Genomic DNA, 22,129 nt, shown 5'->3' with positions numbered 1-22,129 from the left:
GGTTTGTGGGTGTGCTCAGGAGCTGACTCCAGGGCAACGCTCGAGTGGCCCCTCCAGCTAACCCTGCCGCAAAGACAAGTCCCCAGAAGCAGAAGAAAAGCTGCCACAGTCTGGGGAGTTTTATGGCTAGTAGCAAACGTTGCTGTTTAGTACACAGGGCAGCGTGTGCGTTAACAACACAACCCTGCCAAAACACAACACTCCAGGGCCCTGGCAATTCACCCCCTGGGCATAGAGCAAGAGAGAATAAACCACCCGTGACAGATGTTCATCTCCGAGCCTGGGTCTACACCGGGGTGGGCAAACGTTTTGGGCCGAGGGCCACATCGGAGTGGGGAAATTGTATGCAGGGCCGGGTCAGGGGGCTGGGGTGTGTGAGAGAGTGTGGGGTGTGGGAAGGGGTGTGGTGTGCAGGAAGGGGCTCAGGGCAGGGGTGCAGGAGGGGTGTGAGATGTGGGTAGGGGTGTGGCGTGCAGGAAGGGGCTCAGGGCAGGGGTGCGGGAGGGGTGTGGGTAGGGGTGTGGTGTGCAGGAAGGGGCTCGGGGCAGGGGTGCAGGAGGGGTGTGGGGTGTGGGAAGGGGTGTGGCGTGTAGGAAGGAGCTCAGGGCAGGGGTGTGGGAGGGGTGTGAGATGTGGGAAGGGGTGTGGTGTGCAGGAAGGGGCTCAGGGCGGGGTGCGGGAGGGGTGTGGGAAGGGGTGTGGTGTGCAGGAAGGGGCTCAGGGCAGGGGTGCAGGAGGGGTGTGGGATGTAGGAGGGGGCTCTGGGAAGGGGGTTGGGGTGATGGGTACGACAGGGGGCTCAGGGCAGGAGGGTTGGGGGTGGGGTGCAGGAGGGGTTTGGGCTCTGGGGAGGGGGTGGCAGCGGCACACACACCGTGGCCAGGGCAGGCTCCTTGCATACCTGCCCTATCCCCAGCCCCGTGCCGCTCCAGGAAGTGCTGCTGCCCCCGTTCCCGGCCAATGGGAGCTGAGGGGGGTGGTGCCTGGAGGCAACGCATGGAGCTCTCTGCCCCCCCCCCCCACCTGCCCGGGGGCCGCAGGGACATGGTGACGGCGGCGCCGCAGTCCGGATCCAAAGGCCTGAGGAGCTGGATCCGGCCCACAGGCTGTAGTTTGCCCACCCCGTCTACACGCTGTGGTGCTAAAAGGACCCATGTAGACGTTCCTGCCCTGAAGCTTGGTGAGGATGGTGGGTCTCTGAGCCTGGGTGGCAACATCTACATGGCAATTTTTAGCACCATAGCCCAAGTCTCTAGTCCCGGGCTCTGAGACTCGCTGCGGTGGGTGTTTTGCAGTGTAGACGTACCCTGGGTCATTACTGAGCGCCTGGAACCTGCACACTTTGCAGTGACGACGCAGGCGAAATCATCTCGGAACTGTTAGCGATTAACTTCAACAACTCCTGGAAGGTGGGTGAGGGCCCATAGGAATGGAGAAGGGCAAATGTTGGACCCACCTTTAAAAAGGGGAAGAAAGAGGAACCAGGGAATTATAGACCTGTCAGTCTAACTTCGATCCCTGGAAAGGGACTAGAACAAATGTTTAAACAATCAGTGTGCAAGCCCCTAGCCTAGAGGATAACAGGGTAATAAGTCAGAGTCAACGTGGATTTGTCAAGAAAAAATTATACTAACTAAACCAACCTTATTTCCTTCTTTTAACAGGGTCACTGGCCTAGTGGAGAAGCAGGAGACGTGATATATCTTGATTTTTAGTAAGGCCTTTGACCTAGTTCCACATGACATTCTCACAAGCAAACTGAGGAATGTGATCTAGATGAAATGACTGTAAGGTGGGTGCACAACTGGCTGAAAGACTGTACCCAGAGTAGTTATCAGTGGTTCACTGTCCAGCTGAGAGGATGTATCTAGTAAGGTGTAGCAGGGGTCAGTTGTAGGTCAGGTGCTAGTCATTATTTTCATTAATTACCTGGATAATGGAGTGGAGCGAATGCTTACAAAATGGGAGGCTGATACCAAGCCGGGAGGGGTTGCAAGGACTTTGGAGGACAAGATTAGAATTCAAAGTGACCTTGATAAATTGGAGAATTTGTCTGAAATCAGCAAGATGAAATTCAATAAGGACAAATGCAAAGTGTTACACATAAGAAGGAAAAAAACAAATGGACAATTACACACTGGGGAATAACTGGCCAGGTGGTCGTTCTGGGGAAAAGGATCTGGGGGCTCTAGTGGATCCAAAAATTCAATGTGAGACAACAATGTGATGCAGTTGCAAAAACGGCTTTAATATCATTCCGGGGTGCATGAACATGAGTGCCGTGTGGAAGAGAGAGGAGGTCATTGTCCAGCTCTGTTCGGTGCTGGTGCGACCTCATCTGGGGCATTGTGACCAATCCTGGACTTTAACAAAGAAGTGGACAATTTGGGAGAGTTCAGAAGAGAACGATAAAAGGTTTAGAGAACCCGACTTTTGGGGAAAGGATGAAATAATTGGACGTGTTTGGTTGTGAGAAGAGAAGACTGAGGGGGGACCTGATAACATATTTGAAGGCTGTTAAGGGCTGTTATCAAGAGGGCTGTGATTAATTGTTCTTCTTGGCCACTGATGGCAGGACAAGAAGTAATGGGCTGAATCTGCAGCAAGGGGGATTCAGGTGAGATATTAGGAAAAAAAATAGCTCGGAGGAGAGTTAAGCTCTGGAACAGGCTTCCAGGGGAGGGTGTGGAATCCCCGTCACTGGAGGTGTTTAAGACCAGGTTGGACAAACACCCGTCCGGGATGGTCTTGGTCGTGCTCAGCGCAGGGGGCTGGACTTGATGACCTGTGAGGTCCCTTCCCACCCAACATTTTTTGGATCCTGTGTTTGATGAACTGGTTCTTTGAGGAGCTCAGAGGCAATTTCCCTCCTTGGATTTTTGCTTTTAAGCACCGTCAATCTCAAATATTTGTTGCCTGAAAATGCCGTCAGCCCCGGCTCTGGCAGCCGTTCCACCCTGGCTCAGTAAATGCACAGCACCATGTACCAATGGCTCCAAAGCTAAAAGCTCCCGTGGGCTGAGCTGCTCCGGAATAGCTCCCCTTGTTCCAGAAGTGGGTGAAGCTGAACCAGAACGAGGTGATCTTATTTCAGAAGGAGAGCGCCCGCCCTGGGAGTTGTTCCAGAACAGCTCTGGCCCTTTCACGTCTCTCCCTAGCTTACTCCGGAATCACTTCTTGGGGTAGCCCAGGCCTCAGATGGGAGCCCAGCAACCGCTGTCACCTTGGTAACGCTGCTCTGGGGATCACAGACCTGTTTGCTGCCTGCAGAGAAAGCCGGGCTAAATAAGCCCCGCGGCTGGAGAGGCCGTGCTGGGCAGCATCAGGAAAGTCCCTGGCATGGAGCAGACAAAAGCAGAACCAACAGAAGGAAGCTGAGGGAGGGGGGAAATCAGGCTGCAGAAACAGCATCTGTTTTCACAGGTTAATCAGTCATGGGAACAGCTCTCCAAGGCCGAGCGGTTCCCATGGCAGGCGAAGCCGAGATTCGCTATCTTCCTGAAACACACGCTCTGTTTAACATGTCACCTTTCTGGATGCCGGACGTGCTGCGGAGGGGGATCTCTGGGCTGTATTATACGAGATGATCTTAACGGGCCCTGCTGGCCTTTGACCTGGGGAAAGAACCTGATTTTTCAGCGTCCCTGATACTCGGCTGTTTCTGCGAATTTGGCCCTTTTCAATGACTGACTGTTGTCCACGCTGCGGGGTGCGGCTGATGCTGCAGCGTTGTTCCCGCTCACAGCGCAGCGTGTTCATTCAGTGTGTTGTTCGTAAGCCCCTGGGCTCGGTTCAGTGGCGAAGGCGCTCGGCCAGGTCCATTGTTGACACACCACAGTGCTAGCGTCCCGTAGGAGCCACAAGGACACTAACACATGTATACCCGGGACAATAGTACCTGCTCTGTCAGCACACCAGGATCCTGTTCTCTAGATCAGCAAAAAGTCACCCCTCCTCTGGCGTCTCCTCTTTAGGATACAGACATTGTTAGTGACCACCCTTGTCCTTGTACCTTCTAGTTCCGCCAAAACATTCTTCTCTGTTATTCTGTCGTCCCCTCCTTGTCGTATGAGGGGTCGGCGTGTTCCTGCACCATCTCTCGGGAATGTGCTGACGTGTTCCCTTGAGGGATCTGCGTGTTTTTGTACCATCCTCTCCGCTCAGGATATGCTCACTTGGTGTGAGCTAAAAGTTATTTTGCAGAGGTCAGTTATGCAAAGAGGTTAGTTATGCCAAGGGCTCCAGCCAGGCCCATGCTAATCAGACCAAAAACCACGGCCATGCTGTAGTCTAGTGCCTGGAGCACCAGAGTGGGTGACAGAAGACCTGGGTTCTAATCCTGGTTCTGCCACTAAACTGTGGTGTGGCTCTGAGCAAGTCCCCTCTCTGCACTGTTTCCCCTCCCGCCCTTTGTTTAGATTGTGAGCTCTTTGGGCCAAGGACTGTGTCTGCACAACTGGGCCCTGATCTCGCTAGGGTAGTGACTGTCACTGTGTGTCTGGGCAGCACCCGGCACAACGGGGCCCTGATCTCAGCTGGGGCAGGGACTGTCTCTCGCTGTGTGTCTGTGCAGTGCCTGGCACAACGGGGCTCTGATCTCAGCTAGAGCAGGGACTGTCTCTCATTGTGTGTCTGTGCAGCACCTGGCACAACAGGGCCCTGATCTCAGCTGGGGCAGGGACTGTTTCTCTCCCTGTGTGTCTGTGCAGCACCCAGCACAACGGGGCTCCAGTCTTGGTTGATGCCCCGTGACACTTCTGCAAGAGAAGTAGCTAATAATATTAACCGTAGGTGCATTGGCACCGAGTACATGGGAGATTCTCAGAAGCTACGGTGATGAGATAGAACTTGCAGCACTAAGGGCTGGAATGAGGGAGACAGATGAGCAATCTGCATTCCCAGGTGTCTGTTCAAAGTCTCGCTCACCCTGCCCAGCAGCCCTCACCACTGAAGCTGAGGTGGAACGGAAATGCCGCGTGTCCCCTGAGTTAAAGGCCTGGTGCCAGAGGAGGTCACATTCTTTAATGCCTTAAAAGTAGCCGTGTGGTTGGTGTAAGTGAAGGTTGGGAATTTGGTGGCCCAGAGACCAGTGGCTGGAGCAGGAGAATGTGCAGCGCTGGGGATGGGGACTGAAAACTCAGCAGCACTGGCCTATTGCTCTTTCTTACTAATCCCTTGTTTGGGGACCCCTGTGCACCCCATTACATTAAGGGTCCCTGTATTAGCCAGGAGATCTCTCTGATCAGTGGGTGTGTCCTGAACCCCACTAAACTGTTTGTTAACATAAGACTTTCCTCATTGTCTATGAGCTGGGTTTGAAGTGGGGACAGTTAGCGCCACAACATAGAACTTGAGGTGGCAGCTGTAGTAGGCTGTTATCCACTGTGCGAATGGACCAGTGAGAGGTACAAGAGTCTCCCTTTGCAATGCATTACACTGAATGTATTGAAAAGGCAGGTTATTATCTCAGCCTGGGGGAGCAGAGGTGATAATGAACAAGCAACTCAACATGAGCTCCCAGTGCGATCCCATGGCAAAAATCGCAAACGCGATCCATGAATGTGTAAACGGGAGCTGTGAGCAGGGGGAGGCAGGTGATTTAACCTCTGTGTACAGCACTGGTGAGGCTGATACTGGACTAGTGATTCTACTACTTGTGCCGATGATTTTAAAAGGATGTTGAAAAATCGGAGAGGGGCAGAGAAGAGCCCCAAAAATGATTGGTGGCTGGAGAAAAGGCCTCGCGGTGAGAGATTTAACGAGCTCTGTCTGTCTAGTTTCTTATACAAAAGATTGAGAGGTGACTTGGACCTGCCCGGGGAGGAAATTCCGGTTGCTAAATGGCTCTTTAAACTAACAGAGAAAGGCAGGACAAGGACCAATGGCTGCAAACTGAAGCCAGATAAATTCAAATGAGAAATAACGCACAGGTTTTTTTTAACAGTGAGAGTGCTTAACCCTGGGACCAAATTCCCTAGGGAAGCGCTGGATTCTCCATATTTAATGTCTTAGGGCTATTACTGTGAAGCAATTAAAAAAAAGGAATCGCGATTAGTGGCGCTGTTAAACAATAATAGAATACCATTTTATTTAAATATTTTTGAATGTTTTCTACATTTTCAAATATATTGATTTCAGTTGCAACACAGAATATGAAGTCTACAGTGCTCACTTTAGATTTTTGATTACAAATATTTGCACTGCAAAAACCAAAAGAAATAGTATTTTTCAATTCATCTAATACAAGTGCCATAGTGCCATCTTTTTATCATGAAAGTTGAACTTGCAAATGTAGGTGCTAAAGTTTTATATTGTTTTAGTTTTGAATGCAGTTATTTTTTGTACATAATTCTAGAAGTTCACTCAGTCCTACTTCTTGTTCAGCCAGTCGCTCAGACAAACGAGTTTGGTTGTAGTTTGCAGGAGATAATCATAGAACTGGAAGGAACTGCGAGAGGTCGTCTAGTCCAGTCCCCTGCACTCAAGGCAGGACTAAGTATTATCTAGACCATCCCTGGCAGGTGTTTGTCCGACCTACTCTTAAAAATCCCCAATGATGGAGATTCCACAACCTGCCTGGGGCAATTTATTCCAGTGCTTCACCACCCTGACAATTAGGAAGTTTTCCCTGATGTCCAACCTAAACTTCTCTTGCTGCAGTTTAAGCCCATTGCTTCTTGTCCTGTCTTCAGAGGTTAAGAACCACCATTTTTCTCCCTTCTCCTTGTAACAACCTTTTACGTACTTGAAAACCGTTATCACGTCCCCTCTCAGTCTTCTCTTCTCCAGACTAAAAAAACCCAGTTCTTTCAATCTTCCCTCATAGGTCATGTATTCTAGACCTCTAATCATTTTTGTTCCTCTTCTCTGGACTTTCTCCAATTTTGTCTACATCTTTCCTGAAATGTGGCACCCAGAACTGGACACAATACTCCAGTTGAGGCCTAATCAGCGTGGAGTAGAGTGGAAGAATTACTTCTTGTGTCTTGCTTACAACACTCCTGCGAATACATCATAGAATCATAGAATCTCAGGGTTGGAAGGGACCTCAGGAGGTCATCTAGTCCAACCCCCATCCCAGAATGATGTTTGCTTTTTTTGCAACAGTGTTACACTGTTGACTCATATTTAGCTTGTGATCCAGTATGATCTCGCAGATCCCTTTCCGCAGTTCTCCTTCCTAGGCAGTCATTTCCCATTCTGTGTGTGTGCAACTGATTTGTTCCTTCCCAAGTGGAATACTTTGCATTTGTCCATATTGAATTTCATCCTATTTACTTCAGACCGTTTGTCCAGATCGTTTTGAATTTTCATCGTATCATCCAAAGTACTTGCAGCCCCTCCCAGCTTGGTATCATCTGCTAACTTTATACGTTTACTCTCTAGGCAATTATCTACATCACTGATGAAGATATTGAACAGAACCAGACCCAGAAATGATACCTGCGGGACCCCTTCCAGCATGTCTGTGAACAACTGATAACTCCTCTCTGGGAACCATTTTCCAACCAGTTATGAACCCATCTTATAGTAGCTCCATCTAGGTTGTATTTCCCTAGTTTGTTTATGACAAGGTCGTGCGTGACAGTATCAAAAGCCTTACTGAAGCCAAGATATACCACATCTACCACTTCCCCCCCATCCACAAGGCTTGTTACCCTATCACAGAAAGCTATCCGGTTGTTTTGACACGATTTGTTCTTGACAAATCCATGCTGACTGTTATTTATCACCTCATTATCTTCTAGGTGTTTGCAAATTGATTGCTTAATTATTTACTCCGTTATCTTTCCGGGTACAGAAATTAAGCTGACTGGTCTGTAATTCCCCAGGTTGTCCTTAGTTCTCTTTTTATAGATGGGCACTAGATTTGCCCTTTTCCAGTCTTCTGGAATGTCTCCCGTCTTCTATGACTTTTCAAGGATAATTGCTAATGGCTCAGCTATCTCCTCAGTCAGCTCCTGGAGTATTCTAGGATGTATTTCATCAGGCTGTGGTGATGTGAAGACATGCTGCCCGCTTCTTGTTTACGTCACCTGAAAGTGAGAACAGGCATTCGCATGGGCACAATTGTAGCTGGCGTCTCAAGATATTTACGTGCCAGATGTGCTAAAGATTCATATGTCCCTTCATGCTTCAACCACCCTGATGACGGATTCTGCTTGATAACGATCCAAAGCAGAGCAGACTGACGCATGTTCATTTTCATCATCTGAGTCAGATGCCACCCGCGGAAGGTTGATTTTCTTTTTTGATAGTTCGGGTTCTGTAGTTTCCGCATCTGAGCATTACTCTTTTAAGATTTCTGAAAGCAAGCGCCACACTCCGTCCCTCTCGGATTTTGGATGGCACTTCAGATTCTTAAACCTTGGGTTGAGTGCTGTAGCTCTCTTTTTAGAATCTCGCATTGGTATCTTTTTTGCATTTTGTCAAATCTGCTGTGAAAGTGTTCTTAAAACTAATGTGCTGGGCCATCATCAGAGACTGCTATAACATGAAATATATGGCAGAATGTGGGTAAAACAGAACAGGAGGCATACAGTTCTCCCCCAAGGAGTTCAGTCACAAATTTAATTAACACAGTATTTTTTTTAATGAGCATCATCAGCATGGAAGCATGTCCTCTGGAATGGTGGCTCAAGCATAAAGGGGCATACGAATGTTTAGCATATCCGGCATGTAAATACCTTGCAAGGCTGTCTACAAAAGTGCCATGCGAACCCCTGTTCTCACTTTTCTGGTGACATTGTAAATAGGAAGCAGGCAGCATTATCTTCTGTAAATGTAAACAAACTTGTTTGTCTTAGCAATTGACTGAAAAAGTAGTAGGACTGTGTGGACTTGTAAACTCTAAAATTTTATATTGTTTTGTTTTAGAGTGCAGTTATGTAACAAAAATCTACATTTGTAAGTTACTTTCACTATAAAGAAATTGCACTGCAGTACTTGTATGAGGTGAATTGAAAAATACCATTTCTTTTATCATTTTTACAGTGCAATTATTTGTAATCAAAAATAATAATGTAAGCACTGTACACTTTGTATTCTGTGTTACAGAAATCAATATATTTGAAAAACATCCAAAAATCTCAATTGGTATTCTATTGTTTAACAGTGCAATTAATCGCGATTACGTTTTTTAATCGTGATGAATTGTTTTGAGCTAATCGCGTGAGTTAACTGCGATTAATCAACAGCCCTATTTCAGGCCTTAAAATCTATGTCTGTGAAGGAGGGGTGGGGACTGTTGGGTATTGGAGGATATTCAGGCAGGGGGAAGCCACGACCGTGGGTCTCACATGGTGACGGATGGACTCAGTGAGAGGTTAGACTTGGCACTGTCTGTTGCATTTGGCACATGGTATGTTCTGATGGCTTTAAAGGAGAAGTGCATAATTAAAATAACCCACCCTGAGTGACCATTTCTGTTCCTTCTGGGTAGATGGAGACACAGCAGTCTTGGTGCTGATTGTCCAGTAAATGGCAGAAGAGAGAGCTGAAGCAACAACTGATACCGGTAAATACTAAATACTTTGGCCTTAATTAAAAGGGAGCCTGCAGTGTGATTGGCAGAGGGACAAAAATAAGGAGGGTGGGTTGCCCCCTCTTTTTTTATGAGGGATAAAGACAGGAAACGAGGAGTTTTTGTTGCTCTTTGGTTCATATTTGTTTTTTATATTAGAAATTTGGGTCTTTTCCACCCTGAAGGACTCTATGGCCAACAGGAGAACTGGTGGAGTGAAAGGCTGAAAATCTGGAATACTGTGTGCACCCCATCTCAGAAAGGATATTGTAGAACTAGAGGGGTTCCGAGAGAGGTGACGAGAAGTCTCAAGGGCCTGGGAAAACTCTCCTGTGAAGAGAGCTTGAAAAGACGGAGATTGTTACCTTGGAGAGGAGATGGGTACAAGGGACAGGATAATGGATGGGATAGAGAAGGTAGATCTGTGTCTGGCACAAGCACAAAGGGGACAGTCAATGGAATGGAAAGGTGGGAACTTCAAACTGAAAAAAGGAAACAATTTTTCACGCACTGGGTAATTAGATAGTGGAACTTGCTGCTAGGTGACCTCAACCAATGATGTTAAGGCCAAGAAATTAGCAGAATTCCAAGAGGGATTGGAGATTTCTATGGAGAACACGAAGTGCCAGAGTTGTTATAATGCTAACAAAAATGTTGGCAGAGATATTATCCTCTTACCAGTCACTAGACGGGGACATGGCACACAATTTGTCAAATGCGTTGCCATCCTCTCTAATCCGCTTGGAGCCCCTCAACCAGGCCAAGGGCGGGCTGTGTGGAGTGAGCATAGCAAGATCTGGGGACTGCCAGTCACTTTGGGATACGCAGGGGGAGGGGAAGCAGTGATGGACGCATTCAAAAGGCCTGGGCTTCAGACACAGAACTGGGCCCTGCATTGAGGGGACTGTGTGATCTGACCTTAAATGACAGTTTCTTTTGCTTTTTGGTAGGTGGTGGAGTGAATGTCTCAATGCTGCCGGATCACGGACCAGTGGCAGAAAGGAGAAGAGAAGTCGGTAAATAATTATATTATTTATTAGGTATAATACGGTAGCACCTAGAGACAGCAGCTGAGCCCCATTGTGTGCTGCACAGACACACAGGGAGAGACAGTCCCTGCCCCAGCTGAGATCAGGGCCCCATCGTGCCGGGTGCTGCACAGACACAGAATGAGAGACAGTCCCTTAAGGTGCTGTTCCTTTAGCTCGAGTGGTAATGGCTTGTGCCTTTAAATCCAGAAATCAGGAGTTCAATTTCTACTGCTGATGATTTTATTCCCTTTCTAAAGGCAAGTCCTGGGATATCCTGGTAGCCCCCAAGTTAGCCCCAGTAACTCTGGGCAACCATGAAAATCTCTCTCCCAATCAACCAGCTCATGGCGGCAAGGTCCCTGATCTAGCGATCTGGGAAGTAAGAAGGTCCTCCAAAGCCGGTGAAGGGAGCTCAGTGACATTTTTTAACCTGTTTGGTTTTTTAACTGAAAAACAAATAATTTTTCACCCAGAATTGTCAGAGTTGTTCGGCTTTTTCATTTTTGGTGGAAACAAAGGTGTTTCTTGCTTTTTCTTTTTTCGTTGCTCTTTTGTGACATTTTTATTGAAAATACATTTTTAAGTTGTTTGGGAAAGTTGTAAACGTAAGAGCTGCCACACTGGGTCAGAGCAGGGTCAGCCTAGCCCCGTCTCCCGTCTGCTACAGTGGCCACTAGCAGAGCTTCGGGGAGGGGACAGGGCAGGGGAATTACTGAGCGATCCACCCCTGCCTTGGCTCCTGGCAGTCAGAGGAGCAGGGATTGCGTCCCTGACCGCCTTGGCTAATGGCCATCGATGGACCTGTCCTCCAGGAACTTAGCTCATTCTGGTTTGGAGCCTAGTTATTTTTGGCCATCACCACATCCCGTGGCAGGTGGACTATGCGCTGTGTGAAAAAGTATTTCCTCTTGTTTGTATTAACCCTGCTTCCTGCTAATTTCATCAGGGGACACCTGGTGTTTGTGTTGTGGGACGGGTAAATAACACTTCTCTGTTCACTTGTTCCACACCGTTCATTGTTTTATAGACCTCTGCCCTATCCGCCCTTACTTGTCTCTTCTCTAAGCAGAACAGCCCTAATCTTTGTTGTCTCTCCTCGTGGAAGCTGTTCCATGCCCTGGATCATCACCAACTAGATTTATCCACTCGTGGAAGCACTTAGCAAAACGTGACCATTTTCTCGCTCTGGCAGCATTTGCTGTTAATACGTTTGCCCACCTTCATCTGCTTTCATGTCATATTTTTTTTTTATTTTGCAGATTTCAGCCTAAAATGCATTAAAGATAAATGGATCCCAATTACCGTTACTGTCGTCATCACAGCTTTGATCATCACTGTAATTGCACTGGCGGGTGAGTGAAGGGTCATTACTAACCCGGCTGATTCTCATTCCCTTGTCACTGATTCTTCATTGACTGCTTGTCCTAGCCCCAAGGTCACGGTGCCCACTTGTGTGTCCCACGGCCTCTTCTCACCCCGTCTTTGCCCTGGTCTGACTCCTCCATTGAAGCACATTCCCCTTTTCAGAGGGGAAATCTCTCTGCAGACCCTTTTCCCCAAAGAGGAAGGGCCTAACCCCGTTCCCTGCCCCCTCGGAAGCAGCCCCACTAGATCCCAGGCCTGGGTAGCGGTGTAGGGATGCAGTGGGTGGGTCTCCCTATCCCACTCCCTGTGTCATCCAACGCCCAGTCTCACCTTAAATTGTTGTAGGTTTGGGTGCCACGTGTGGCCATGGCTCACTGCGCATCTCTAAAATTGTTTCCAATCCATTTATCATTGTTCTTCCTCCTCCATCCGTCATACTGTGTGTAAATGCAACTGGGAGTCTCAGGCAGAGGATTCAGTTCCCTGATCCCAACCAGTCTCTCGTGGCTTTGGGAGCATTTCTGAATTTCTTTTCTGTGCCAAAGCTCCTCCATAAAACTCACATGACACAGAGAATCTGTCACACTGAACGGATTCTTCCCATTCCTGGCTGGGTGTCGCTGGCGCAGCGGAAAGGGGTGTGTTGGGGTGTGTGCGCCCTGCCCCCGGGATTCCTTAGAGAAGACACGTGTGGTAGGGAGTGTGCGGTGACAGCTGTCAGTGCTGGAGCGAGGGGCTGGCTGCTTGGCCTCACTGGGCAAACAGACCTTCACAAGGAAATGGCTACAGGGAGGAACCCACTGGAGGGGTCGGGTTGGACTGTGTGGAGAGTGGGAGACTCTGGGCTGGATCCTTAGACCACTTTACATCACTCTGGGGACTCAAGGTAGATCCAAAGAGCCCTCTGAGAATCCCCCCAATTCAGAGGGCCTCCCCAGCTGGTGCGAAGCCGGTATATGGACTCTGCACCCAGAGTGGCCCCGGAATACAGGAAGTGCAAAGCCTGCATCTCTTCACATGTGCCAGCCATCCACCCGTGCTGTTTTGCTACAGAGCATGTGCCAGCATTTCTGCCCATAGTTAATGCGTCTGTGCATTGGGAAATCACATGGCTGGTAAAAGTTTCCATTGACCCGAACTGAAATTGTTTTCCGCATCCCTCCTGTTAGGCTCCTTTGCCCTCAGTTTTAGTGGCTGCTTCGCTCTCCTGAGTGGAAGGCCTTGGCGAGTGTGTGTGACAGGCCGGCCTATGGCCCAGCCACAGAGAATGTGAGTTGTTCTAGCCCCACCTAGGGGCTCTCGGCTCCGATATTACGGGTCTCGCTCTTAGCTCTGGAGGGCCCCAGTTCTAGCCCTGGTGTGGCAGCCATCACGTGTGCACTGAGGACGGTATGTCAAGGAGGAGTCCATGAAACCCCTCCCATTTTTCACCCCTTGCCTGGCAGAATGGGTCCACCTTTGATGGTGCCGGAAGTTAAGATGGCCGACGGGCCCATTTGGATGCATGGTTACAGTGGGTCATGACACCATCTTAGCTCCACCCCGTCCTCCCCAGCCACCCCATGCAAATGGCGGCCGTACAGCCAGGATGGGGGCTCTCTCCAAGGAGCAGGGACTCTGACAAAGGTTTGGGGGTAATGGGGGATAATCCGCTGAACACGAGCTCCCAGTGGGACGCTGTGGCCAAAGGCTCTAATGCGACTCTGGGATGTATAGCCAGGGGAATCTCCCGCAGGAGCAGGGAGGTTATTTTACCTCTGGATTTGGCCCTGCTGTGACCGCTGCTGGAATCCCGTGTCCAGTTCTGGTGCCCACAATTCAGGAAGGATGTTGATAAAATGGAGAGGGGTCAGAGTGGAGCCACAAGAAGGATTAAAACCTGCTTGATGTGATAGACTCAAAGAGCTCCAGCTATTTACAGGAGAAGGTTAAAGGGTGACTTGATACCAGTCTACAAATACCTACGTGGGGAACAAATATTTAACAATGGGCTTTCAGTCTGACACGATCCAGTGGCTGGAAGTTGAAGCTGGACAAACCGAGACTGGGAATAAGGCAGCAGCTGTTAACAGTGAGCGTTAGTCACCCTCGGAACGATTTACCAAGGGGTGCGGTGGATTCTCCATCACTGACGGTTTTGAAATCACGATGGGATGAGGACGTAAAAGCTCCGCTCCAGGGATTATTTGGGGGCAGTTCTAAGACATGTGTGATGCAGGAGGTCAGACAAGAGATTGGTCCCTTCTGTTCTTGGGATCTATGCAAAATGACAACCCAGGCCCGAGCCGTGTGGGTCTTAGTGCCCTCTCTGGCCGGGGTTTGCACGCAGAGACAGACATCCGGGATAGGTCCATCTCTCACCACTGTGCCACTTGCTTATTTTCAGCCAAGAAGCCTCCCCCCTGCCCACGCAGCCCACCCCACGTCACTGCTGCGTGCCCGGACCGCTGGGTGGGATACCAAGGGAAATGCTTCTACTTCTCAGAGATTGAAGGGAACTGGAACAACAGCCAGAGCAACTGCTCTTCCCTCAACGCCTCCCTGGCTTCCATTGATTCCCTGCCGAAGCTGGTAAGGAAGAGACACAAACCTTCATAACCACAGCTAGGGACATGCCAGAGCCTGGCGCCCCCGCCTAACGCAGCTCCTAGATTCAAGGAACTGAATCCCCTGCGGAGCTGGTTGTAAAATGGAAATTCAGGGGCAGGATTTGCCATTTTTAAATAGAAAAAAGTTGATTTTTTCCCCCCAAAAAATTTTCATTTCATTTTTAACTTCAAATGTCATTTTTGTTTGGGTTTTTTAACTCCAAAATCTCATTTTTTTTCAAAATTTGGGGTTCCCTCCCCACCCCGCCACCCTCCTTTTTTTGTTTTGTTGTTTTGTTTTGTTTTTGTTTTGGGTTTTTTTGCCTTTTTCCACATTTTATACTGGAAAAAGGGAAGGAAAGTAAAAGGTGTGGGAAAGAGGTGTGGAAACCCTCCTTTATATAGATACAGGTATTCCCCAAACTGTTTCCAGCAGGAAAACAGTGCAAAGGTTACTCTGAAAAAGAATGGAACATTTTCATCTCAACAGTATATGCCTCACTTTTATATATCTATATCTAGCCATATCTATATAATTTAACCAGCAATAAAGGCAAGTACAAAGTACTTCACCCAGGAGGGAAAAATCAAATGCATGAAGGCAAAATAGGGAATACCTGGTTTGGCAGTAGTGCTGCTGAAAAGGGTCTGGAGGTTGCAGTGGACCACAAATTAAATATGACTCGACAATGGGATGCAGCTGAGAAAAAGGCTAATCTCATCCCGGGGTGTATGAACAGGAGTGTTGTATGTAAGATTTGGGAGGTGATTGTCCCGCTCTACTTGGCACTGGTGAGGTCTCAGCTGGATGCTGTGCCCAGTTCTGGGTGCCTCACTTTAGGAAAGACGTGGACAATTTTGAGAGAGTCCAGAGAGAGCAACAAAAATGATCAAAGGTTTGAGAGGACCTGACTTATGAGCAAAGGTTTAAAAAACTGGGCGTGTTTAGTCTTGAGAAAAGAAGACTGAGCGGGGACCTGATAACAGTCTTCCAGTATGTTAAGGGCTTTTATAAAGAGGACACTGATCAGTTGTTCTCCGTGTCCACCGAAGTCAGGACAAGCAGTAATGGGCTTAATTTGCAGCAAGGGAGATGTAGGTTCGATATTAGGAAAAACGTTCTAACTCTCACAGTAGTTAGCCTCTGGAACAGGCTTCCAAGGGTGGGGGGGAATCCCCATCACTGGAGGTTTTAAAGACCAGGTTGGACAAACACCCGTCAGGGACGGTCTAGATTTATTTTGTCCTGCCTGAGCACAGGGGGGCTGGACTTGATGATCTCTTGAGGTCTCTTCCAGCCCTGTGTTCTTTGATTCCCCAAAGTTGGGAAACTGTAAGAAAATGGGAGGAAACCTCCCAGGTATGAAATGGAGGGGGAAGGGGATGCATGTGTTTTTTTTGTTTGTTGTTTTTTTAAAATAAATTTTCTGGTGGAAAAAATCATTTTGGATGAACCCCGTTGCCCTGTGTAGTTTGACTGGCAGCTCTTTGGGCGAGGGACCAGCTTTCTGTGTGTGCAGCACCCAGCGCGTGGGGGCCCTGATCCCCGTGAAGGCGGCTGTAATACAGCTAAGGATATAATGTGTGTGTTCTTATCCACAGGATTTCATGCTGCGCTATAAAGGGATCCCTTACCACTGGATTGGCCTCTGGAGGGAACCAGGCGAGGGCCAGCCGTGGAAGTGGACCAACGGTACCATATTCAACAACCTGTGCGTCCCTTTTCCTCATTTGCTTTCTCAGTATTAGGGCTCAGAGAAATGCAACAAAAAACTCTGGGCTGGGTGGAGAACAGGGATTGGAAGTGAGACCTCAGGATCTTAAAAGCCTGATCCTCTACTGCCTGAACTACAGGGCTAGTTCTGGGGAGGTTGCACCTGTAGGAGACCTGTAGACCTCTTCCATAGCGTAGGCACCAGAGGACAGAGAGCCCCACTCAATGTGGATGACACAAGTGGGACTGGTTGGAAAAATTCCAACTAAAAGTTTTCCCTTATGGAAAATCTGGTTGTGTTGAAAGAATTTCCTGCAGGGAAAGGTCACTTTGGATGAATTTTTTCCCATTGTGGAAATTCACTCAAATGTTTATTTTCAGTGAACTCAGAATAAAACATTTTCATTTTGGTTTGCCTGTGGGGCTGCTGCAGCACATCATGGGAAATTGTAGTTCTGGGTCCTTCCAGTCCCATTTGTCCCTGGTCTTTGACCAGAAAACATCTCCCATGATGCACTGCAGTGTCTCACTCATGCGTGTTCTTATGTGGTATTTTGGTGGTAGGAAAACACTGCAGTGCATCATGGGAGATGTAGTCAAGCTGGGAATCAGGGCCTATAGGAGAGAACATGGGTGGAAGAACCAAGAACTACAGTTCCCATGATGCCTGGCATCAGCCTCAGTCTAATAAAAATGTTTCATTTTGGGTCAACCTAAATCATTTTTGGGGGGGGAGAGGGGAAGAGAATTTCTGTTCTGTAGGAAATTTAAATATTTTGACTTTTTGTCCCAAAACATGAGAATTTCCCTCAGGATGGAAATTCCATTTGCCACCCACCTCTGTGTAAACGGTTCCCCCCTGAGGCATTCACGAGCACATCCCGTCGTTCGTGCACAGTGACACCCCACCGAGGGGAATCGCTATGGCTACGGGATGCGGCAGAAGATGTGGCAGCTCAGTGGGGGAGCAGCTCGGTAGCCGCGTTAGGGCCTTGCTGAGCACAGCTGGGCTCTGGCTGCCTGGGGCAGACGGGGACACAGAGGAATGGATGGGAAGTGTGGGGGAGGGCTTGGGAGACCCAGGGGGAGAAGATAATGCGAGGGGGCAGGTGAGCAGAAAAAGGATATTGGGAGAGAGAAGTTGTTGCTGGACGAGGCGAGTCTGAGAGGCAAAGCAACCCCATGCTCTGAGTGTCCCTAGCTCCAATTGCCAGAAGCTGGGAGTGGCCAACAGGTGATGGGTACTTGAGAATTGTCGTGTTCTGTTCATTCCCTCTGAAGCACCTGGCATTGGCCACTGCCAGCAGACAGGATACTGGGCTAGACGGACCATTGGTCTGACCCAGCACGGCCGTTCTTATGAGGTTTGCTTACCCTGAGGTATTGCCTGATTTCCAGTCTGGCTGCACTAATGCATCCAGTTCTGGTCACCTGTATTCAAGAAAGACGCACTGAGACTGGAACAGGTGCAGGGAAGTGCAGCTAGGATGCTCGTGGAATGGAGAGTCTCTCTTATCCGAGGAGACTGAAAGAGCTTGGCTGGTTGAGCCTAGCAAGAGGAGAGGGTATCTCCTTGCTCTGTAAATACCTCGGGGGTAGACACCTGGGAGGGAGACGAGCTACCGAAGCTACAGGACAGTGTTGGCACAAGATCACACAGGGATAAACTGGCCAGGAATTAATCTGGGGCTGGAAATTAGCAGGTTTCTGCCCATCAGAGGAGGGAGGTTCTGAAGCAGCCGCCCCATAGGAGCCGTGGGGCGACCCACCTAACTAGATAGAACACGGAGCCTGAGAAGTCTGTGAACAGGACGATATGCCGGGGTTGCCTGCCATAGCAGGGGGCTGGACGCAGTGACCCAGAAGCTCCCTTCCAGGCCTACGTCCCCTCACACACTAGAAAGACCTGCAAGAAACTTCACAACCTCTGTTTCCTGTTCTCTGTGAGCCTGATTTTCAGGCGCTCAGCGTCCACTGTGACATTTACAGCTAGAAGTGACTAGCTCAGGGTTGATTAGTAGCAAAGCCTGGTTGAGAACCCAGTTCCCCTGCGTCGTACACCACTGGACCACATCGCTTCTCCATACGTGAGCAGGAACGGGAGCCGGCTGCATCTGATAACCCCACACCGCTTCTCATTGCAGGTTTCAGGTCAGAGGGGAAGGACAGTGCGCCTACCTGGATGAATATGGGGTCAGCAGCACCAGGTGCTACTCAGAGAGACATTTCATCTGCAAGTGGCCGGATGATTGCTCTAGAAGGAAGCCAAGTGCCGCAGGAGGGGACACAATGTCTAAGATCACGTAAAGGACCAATGCAGCCTCTTCAGTGGATGCAGAACTTACACATTCATCATCTCTTGTGCAGCATCCGACTTCTCCAGCCATTGCTCCCTCCAGATCCCGGCTGAAAAAACATCTTTACAATGCTCACTGCACTAACTCTACTGCACAATAACACCATTGCCATGGAGCTACCGAACAGAGGTTTTAGGGGCTTAAATTTAATATTCCCTTAATAGGTGGAGTGGATAAATTATTTAAATTATGAAGAATCCCTGCTTTTATTTATTTAAAAAAGAGTATGTTTCTAGCTTCCTTGGTTTTGAATATACCCTGGCAAATCAGAGTCAGCAGAGAGCTTGAAACAATAACTCAGAAAAGTGCCCCGTTTAATTAATTGACTTGTTAACTCTGGAACCTAGTGATGACACCAACGTCTTTCTTTCTTTTTTCCTCTACGCTGCTTTTCCTGGTGAGGGTCGCAGCAGCAGCATGGAGAGTAGGGAGGACCAGACCTCCCTTTCCTCCACAACAGATTCCAGCTACTCCTGGGGGATTCCCAGGCCAGCTGGGAGATATAATCCCTCCAGCATGTTTTGGGTTGGCCTCCCAGTGGTACATGTTCAGTAGAGTTCCAAAGGAAGCCTACCGGGGCATCCTTATTAGCTGCCCAAACCCCCTCTGCTGGCTCCTCTCAATCCTCCTCTGATTCTGGTCATCACAAAGCTTGATCCAGTCCACCTTGCAACGCCTCACTCCATCTACAAGCTGACTCTGCCAACCGGCGTGGCATTCTGCGTTCCTTTCCCAATCATCCAGAGAGATTCCAAAGGACACTAAGCTTTGCAAGCATCCCGGGATCTGTGCAGCGGCCTGCCTCTCTTTCTAGACCCTTCGCAAGTGTCAAAGTACTGCAAACTCTTCGGGATCCTGTAATCCGGCATTCACGTGACATGACCAAGCTGCCTGAGCCCTTTCTTACTAATTAACGTTCCTGTAAATGACATGCCACCACGATTTAGCACTTCCACATTTGTCACCCCGTGTTGCTGCCATCTTTGAAGAATTTTACCCAAGCATCTGACATGGAAGCTAGTTAATCTCCTGGTATGTTTGGCGTAAGTCATCCATGTTTGAGTCCTATAGAACAGTGGATAACACACACATCTTATAAATATGGATTTTCACTTTAATTGACCATTTGTTGTTCCAGGATCTATCTTGCAAAAGACAAAAGTTCCCGGCTGCTTTGCTGATTCTGCTAGTGAGCCCAGCATCAAGATCTACATGGCTGGTAACGTTAGAGCCAAGGTAGCAAAATTGGTCCACACCATCCAGATGAATACCCCCTACGGTGATATCTGGAACTGGCTCTGGGGCGTGATAACTGTCTTCTTCAAGCTCCTTCTAGCCCAGAGATTTGGCATGAATCAGAGCACTTGGTAATAAGCTGTTGCAGGACATCAACACGGTGAGCCACAGGGGCTGCATCCTCTGCAAACAGCAAGTCCCTTCTGATGATCTCCTTCACCTTCGTCTGAGCTCTGCACTGTGCAGTGTTAAACCCCGCTTCGTCCTGCCTGGCGCTAGTACAGACACCCCCTCGGACATCATGGAACGCACGTTCAAGCGGGAGTGGGAAGTAAATACTAAACGGTGTAGGAGCCACTACGCAGCCCTGCTTCACTCCATTGGTGATGTTAAGCGATGTTAAATGACTGGGGATAAGTGTCACTTGAAATACCAATAACCAATAATACACTAACATATAACAAAGAGCTGCCCCAAAGACTTTACAATCTAGTGTAAGACAATAGTCAGGGAGAGAACCAGAGAACAACGAGAGGAGATTGTTGCAGGACTTTCATTCTAACTGTCTAAGCCAGTGGTTTCCTGTGCTCTGCGGACCCCTGGGGATCCACAGACCATGTGTAAGATTTACAGAGGGGTTCGCACCTCTATTGGAAATGCTGTAGGGCTCTGCAAATGAAGAAAGGTTGCAAACCAATGGTTTAAGCCAGGGGCTCTCAAACTGGGGGTCGGGACCCCTCAAGGGGTTGCAAGGTTATTACATGGGGCGTTGTGAGCTGTCAGCCTCCATCCCAAACCCCACCGCCAGCCTTTATAATGGTGCTAAATATATAAACAGGTGTTTTTAATTCATAAGGGGGGGGTCACACTCAGAGACTTGCTGTGGGGACGGGGTCACCGGTACAAGAGTTTGAGACCCACTGGTCTAAGCCATGGGGCTTGGGGCATTTGCATCTTTCACAGTGACCAGGGGACCCTCTCGTTCTGCTTCTCTTCTCTGGGTGACCCCTGGACTGTCCCACGATAGATGCCCAGTGTGACCCAGGGACCCCTTAGTGCCACCTGGCAAAGGGGCCAGCGAGGGTGCCTGGGACATGAGGTCTCATGTTCAAGTGTGTCACTGGTCACCACTGTCATTGTGAAACACACGTGTGGCTGCTGTGCAAGTAGTTCTGTGTAAACACCGACTGTCATGATCCCAGTGTCTGTGTCTAGGCGGATGGTCACTGGCAAAGGTGTGAACCGGGTTTTCTGTCAGACAAAGGCTGTTTGTGTCTCTCTGGCTGTCGGATGGTTCACCGTGGGGCTCCTCTCCCGCGTCTGAACCAAACGCTGAGGAAGGACGAGGGGGAACCACACGGAGAGAAAAGTAACAGGATGGAGCAGTGTCAGTTACGCTGCTTCTACCTCCATTTATAACTGGAAATTAAACCCTGTCGCTGTATCAGGAACGTAAATGGCCTGTTGCTACTGCAGTCCCTGAGTGTGTAGAAATTGGCCCCAGCTTCTGGGCAAATGCTCTGAGTGATGCATTTGGTCTGTAATAACGTGTATGTACCGTGTCTGTCTCACTTGTGTCTGAATTCTGTTTATATTTATATGTAATATATTAACCGACTTTTGTTGTTGGTGGTTGTTGTTTTTCTAAGTAGCATGGGGGGAATCTGTCTCACTTGTGGGATTTGCAGGATCTAAGGTTTTCCTAAATCTTCCTCACCCAACGAATGTGCTGTTTTGTCAGATGCTACTTCGCAGTGTGCGAATCCCCACCTGACTCCTGGGGATGGGCCTGTCCTGCACCAGTCCCTGCATTCAGAGCTGGGTGTTTATTGCCGCTGGGTGTCCCAGTGGAGCTGTGACAGCCGCTGGCTTGGCTGACCCCCCAGGAGTTCAGCCAGGGAATGTTCATGTAAGCAGAGTCAGGATGAGCTCTACCCTGACATCTGGTATCTGACATCTGACTTATGGGGAGTGTGGAAAGGAATTTCAGTTATTTGCATTGGCATTTCAGTTACTTGCATTGGCACTCCCACCCCACTTAGCATAGCCCACAGATGCCTGGGATGATTATTTTGACAGCTTTGGGATCCCCAATTTCTTTGTTATCGGGGCAGGAGGAATAAAGTGGGGTCACCCTGATTATGTGACTATGAGACGGCTTTATGACAAAGAGTCTTACCATCAATTAAGTAGCACTTGCTAGACAAGGGACATGGGTGCCAAAACCCAGTGAAGGGAGAGAGGCTGGGGACTGGTGTGTGTACTTGATGGTATGGGCCCCTTTTGAGGGCCTGGAACACCAATTGCACAGCCTC

General features: G+C 48.9%; 1 protein-coding gene across 3 annotated transcripts; it reads left to right on the top strand.

Annotated features, from left to right (window-relative positions):
* Window positions 1–9,132: 9,132 nt before the first annotated feature.
* On the top strand, window positions 9,133–21,426 carry LOC123346027 (C-type lectin domain family 2 member D-like). 3 transcript variants are annotated; one of them, XR_006572902.1, is made up of 7 exons: window positions 9,135–9,517; window positions 10,474–10,539; window positions 11,814–11,906; window positions 14,306–14,490; window positions 16,110–16,219; window positions 18,366–19,610; window positions 19,717–21,426. XR_006572902.1 is itself a non-coding variant. In XM_044983221.1 (6 exons), the coding sequence occupies exons 1-6, from the start codon at window positions 9,481–9,483 to the stop codon at window positions 18,526–18,528; spliced, it is 654 nt and encodes a 217-aa protein (XP_044839156.1). In that variant the 5' UTR covers window positions 9,135–9,480; the 3' UTR covers window positions 18,529–21,426. The 3 variants fall into 3 exon arrangements, 2 of the variants coding, with proteins under 2 accessions (XP_044839157.1, XP_044839156.1); XM_044983221.1 differs by having other exon boundaries at window positions 18,366–21,426; XM_044983222.1 differs by lacking the exon at window positions 10,474–10,539 and having other exon boundaries at window positions 9,133–9,517; window positions 18,366–21,426.
* The last annotated feature ends 703 nt before the right edge of the window (window positions 21,427–22,129 follow it).

Source organism: Mauremys mutica, chromosome 12 (assembly GCF_020497125.1).
Source record: "Mauremys mutica isolate MM-2020 ecotype Southern chromosome 12, ASM2049712v1, whole genome shotgun sequence".
Lineage (NCBI taxonomy): Eukaryota > Metazoa > Chordata > Testudines > Geoemydidae > Mauremys > Mauremys mutica.
Note: the sequence above shows the minus strand (reverse complement) of the source record. Positions and strands in the feature narration are given on the sequence as shown.

Bases quoted from the DNA above. Each gene is read 5' to 3' on its own strand.
- LOC123346027 (XM_044983221.1), top strand. From the start codon at position 9,481: ATGGCAGAAGAGAGAGCTGAAGCAACAACTGATACCG. The intron at 14,491-16,109 runs GTAAGGAAGAGA...TCTTATCCACAG, and splicing joins TTGATTCCCTGCCGAAGCTG to GATTTCATGCTGCGCTATAA. The intron at 16,220-18,365 runs GTGCGTCCCTTT...TTCTCATTGCAG, and splicing joins GGTACCATATTCAACAACCT to GTTTCAGGTCAGAGGGGAAG.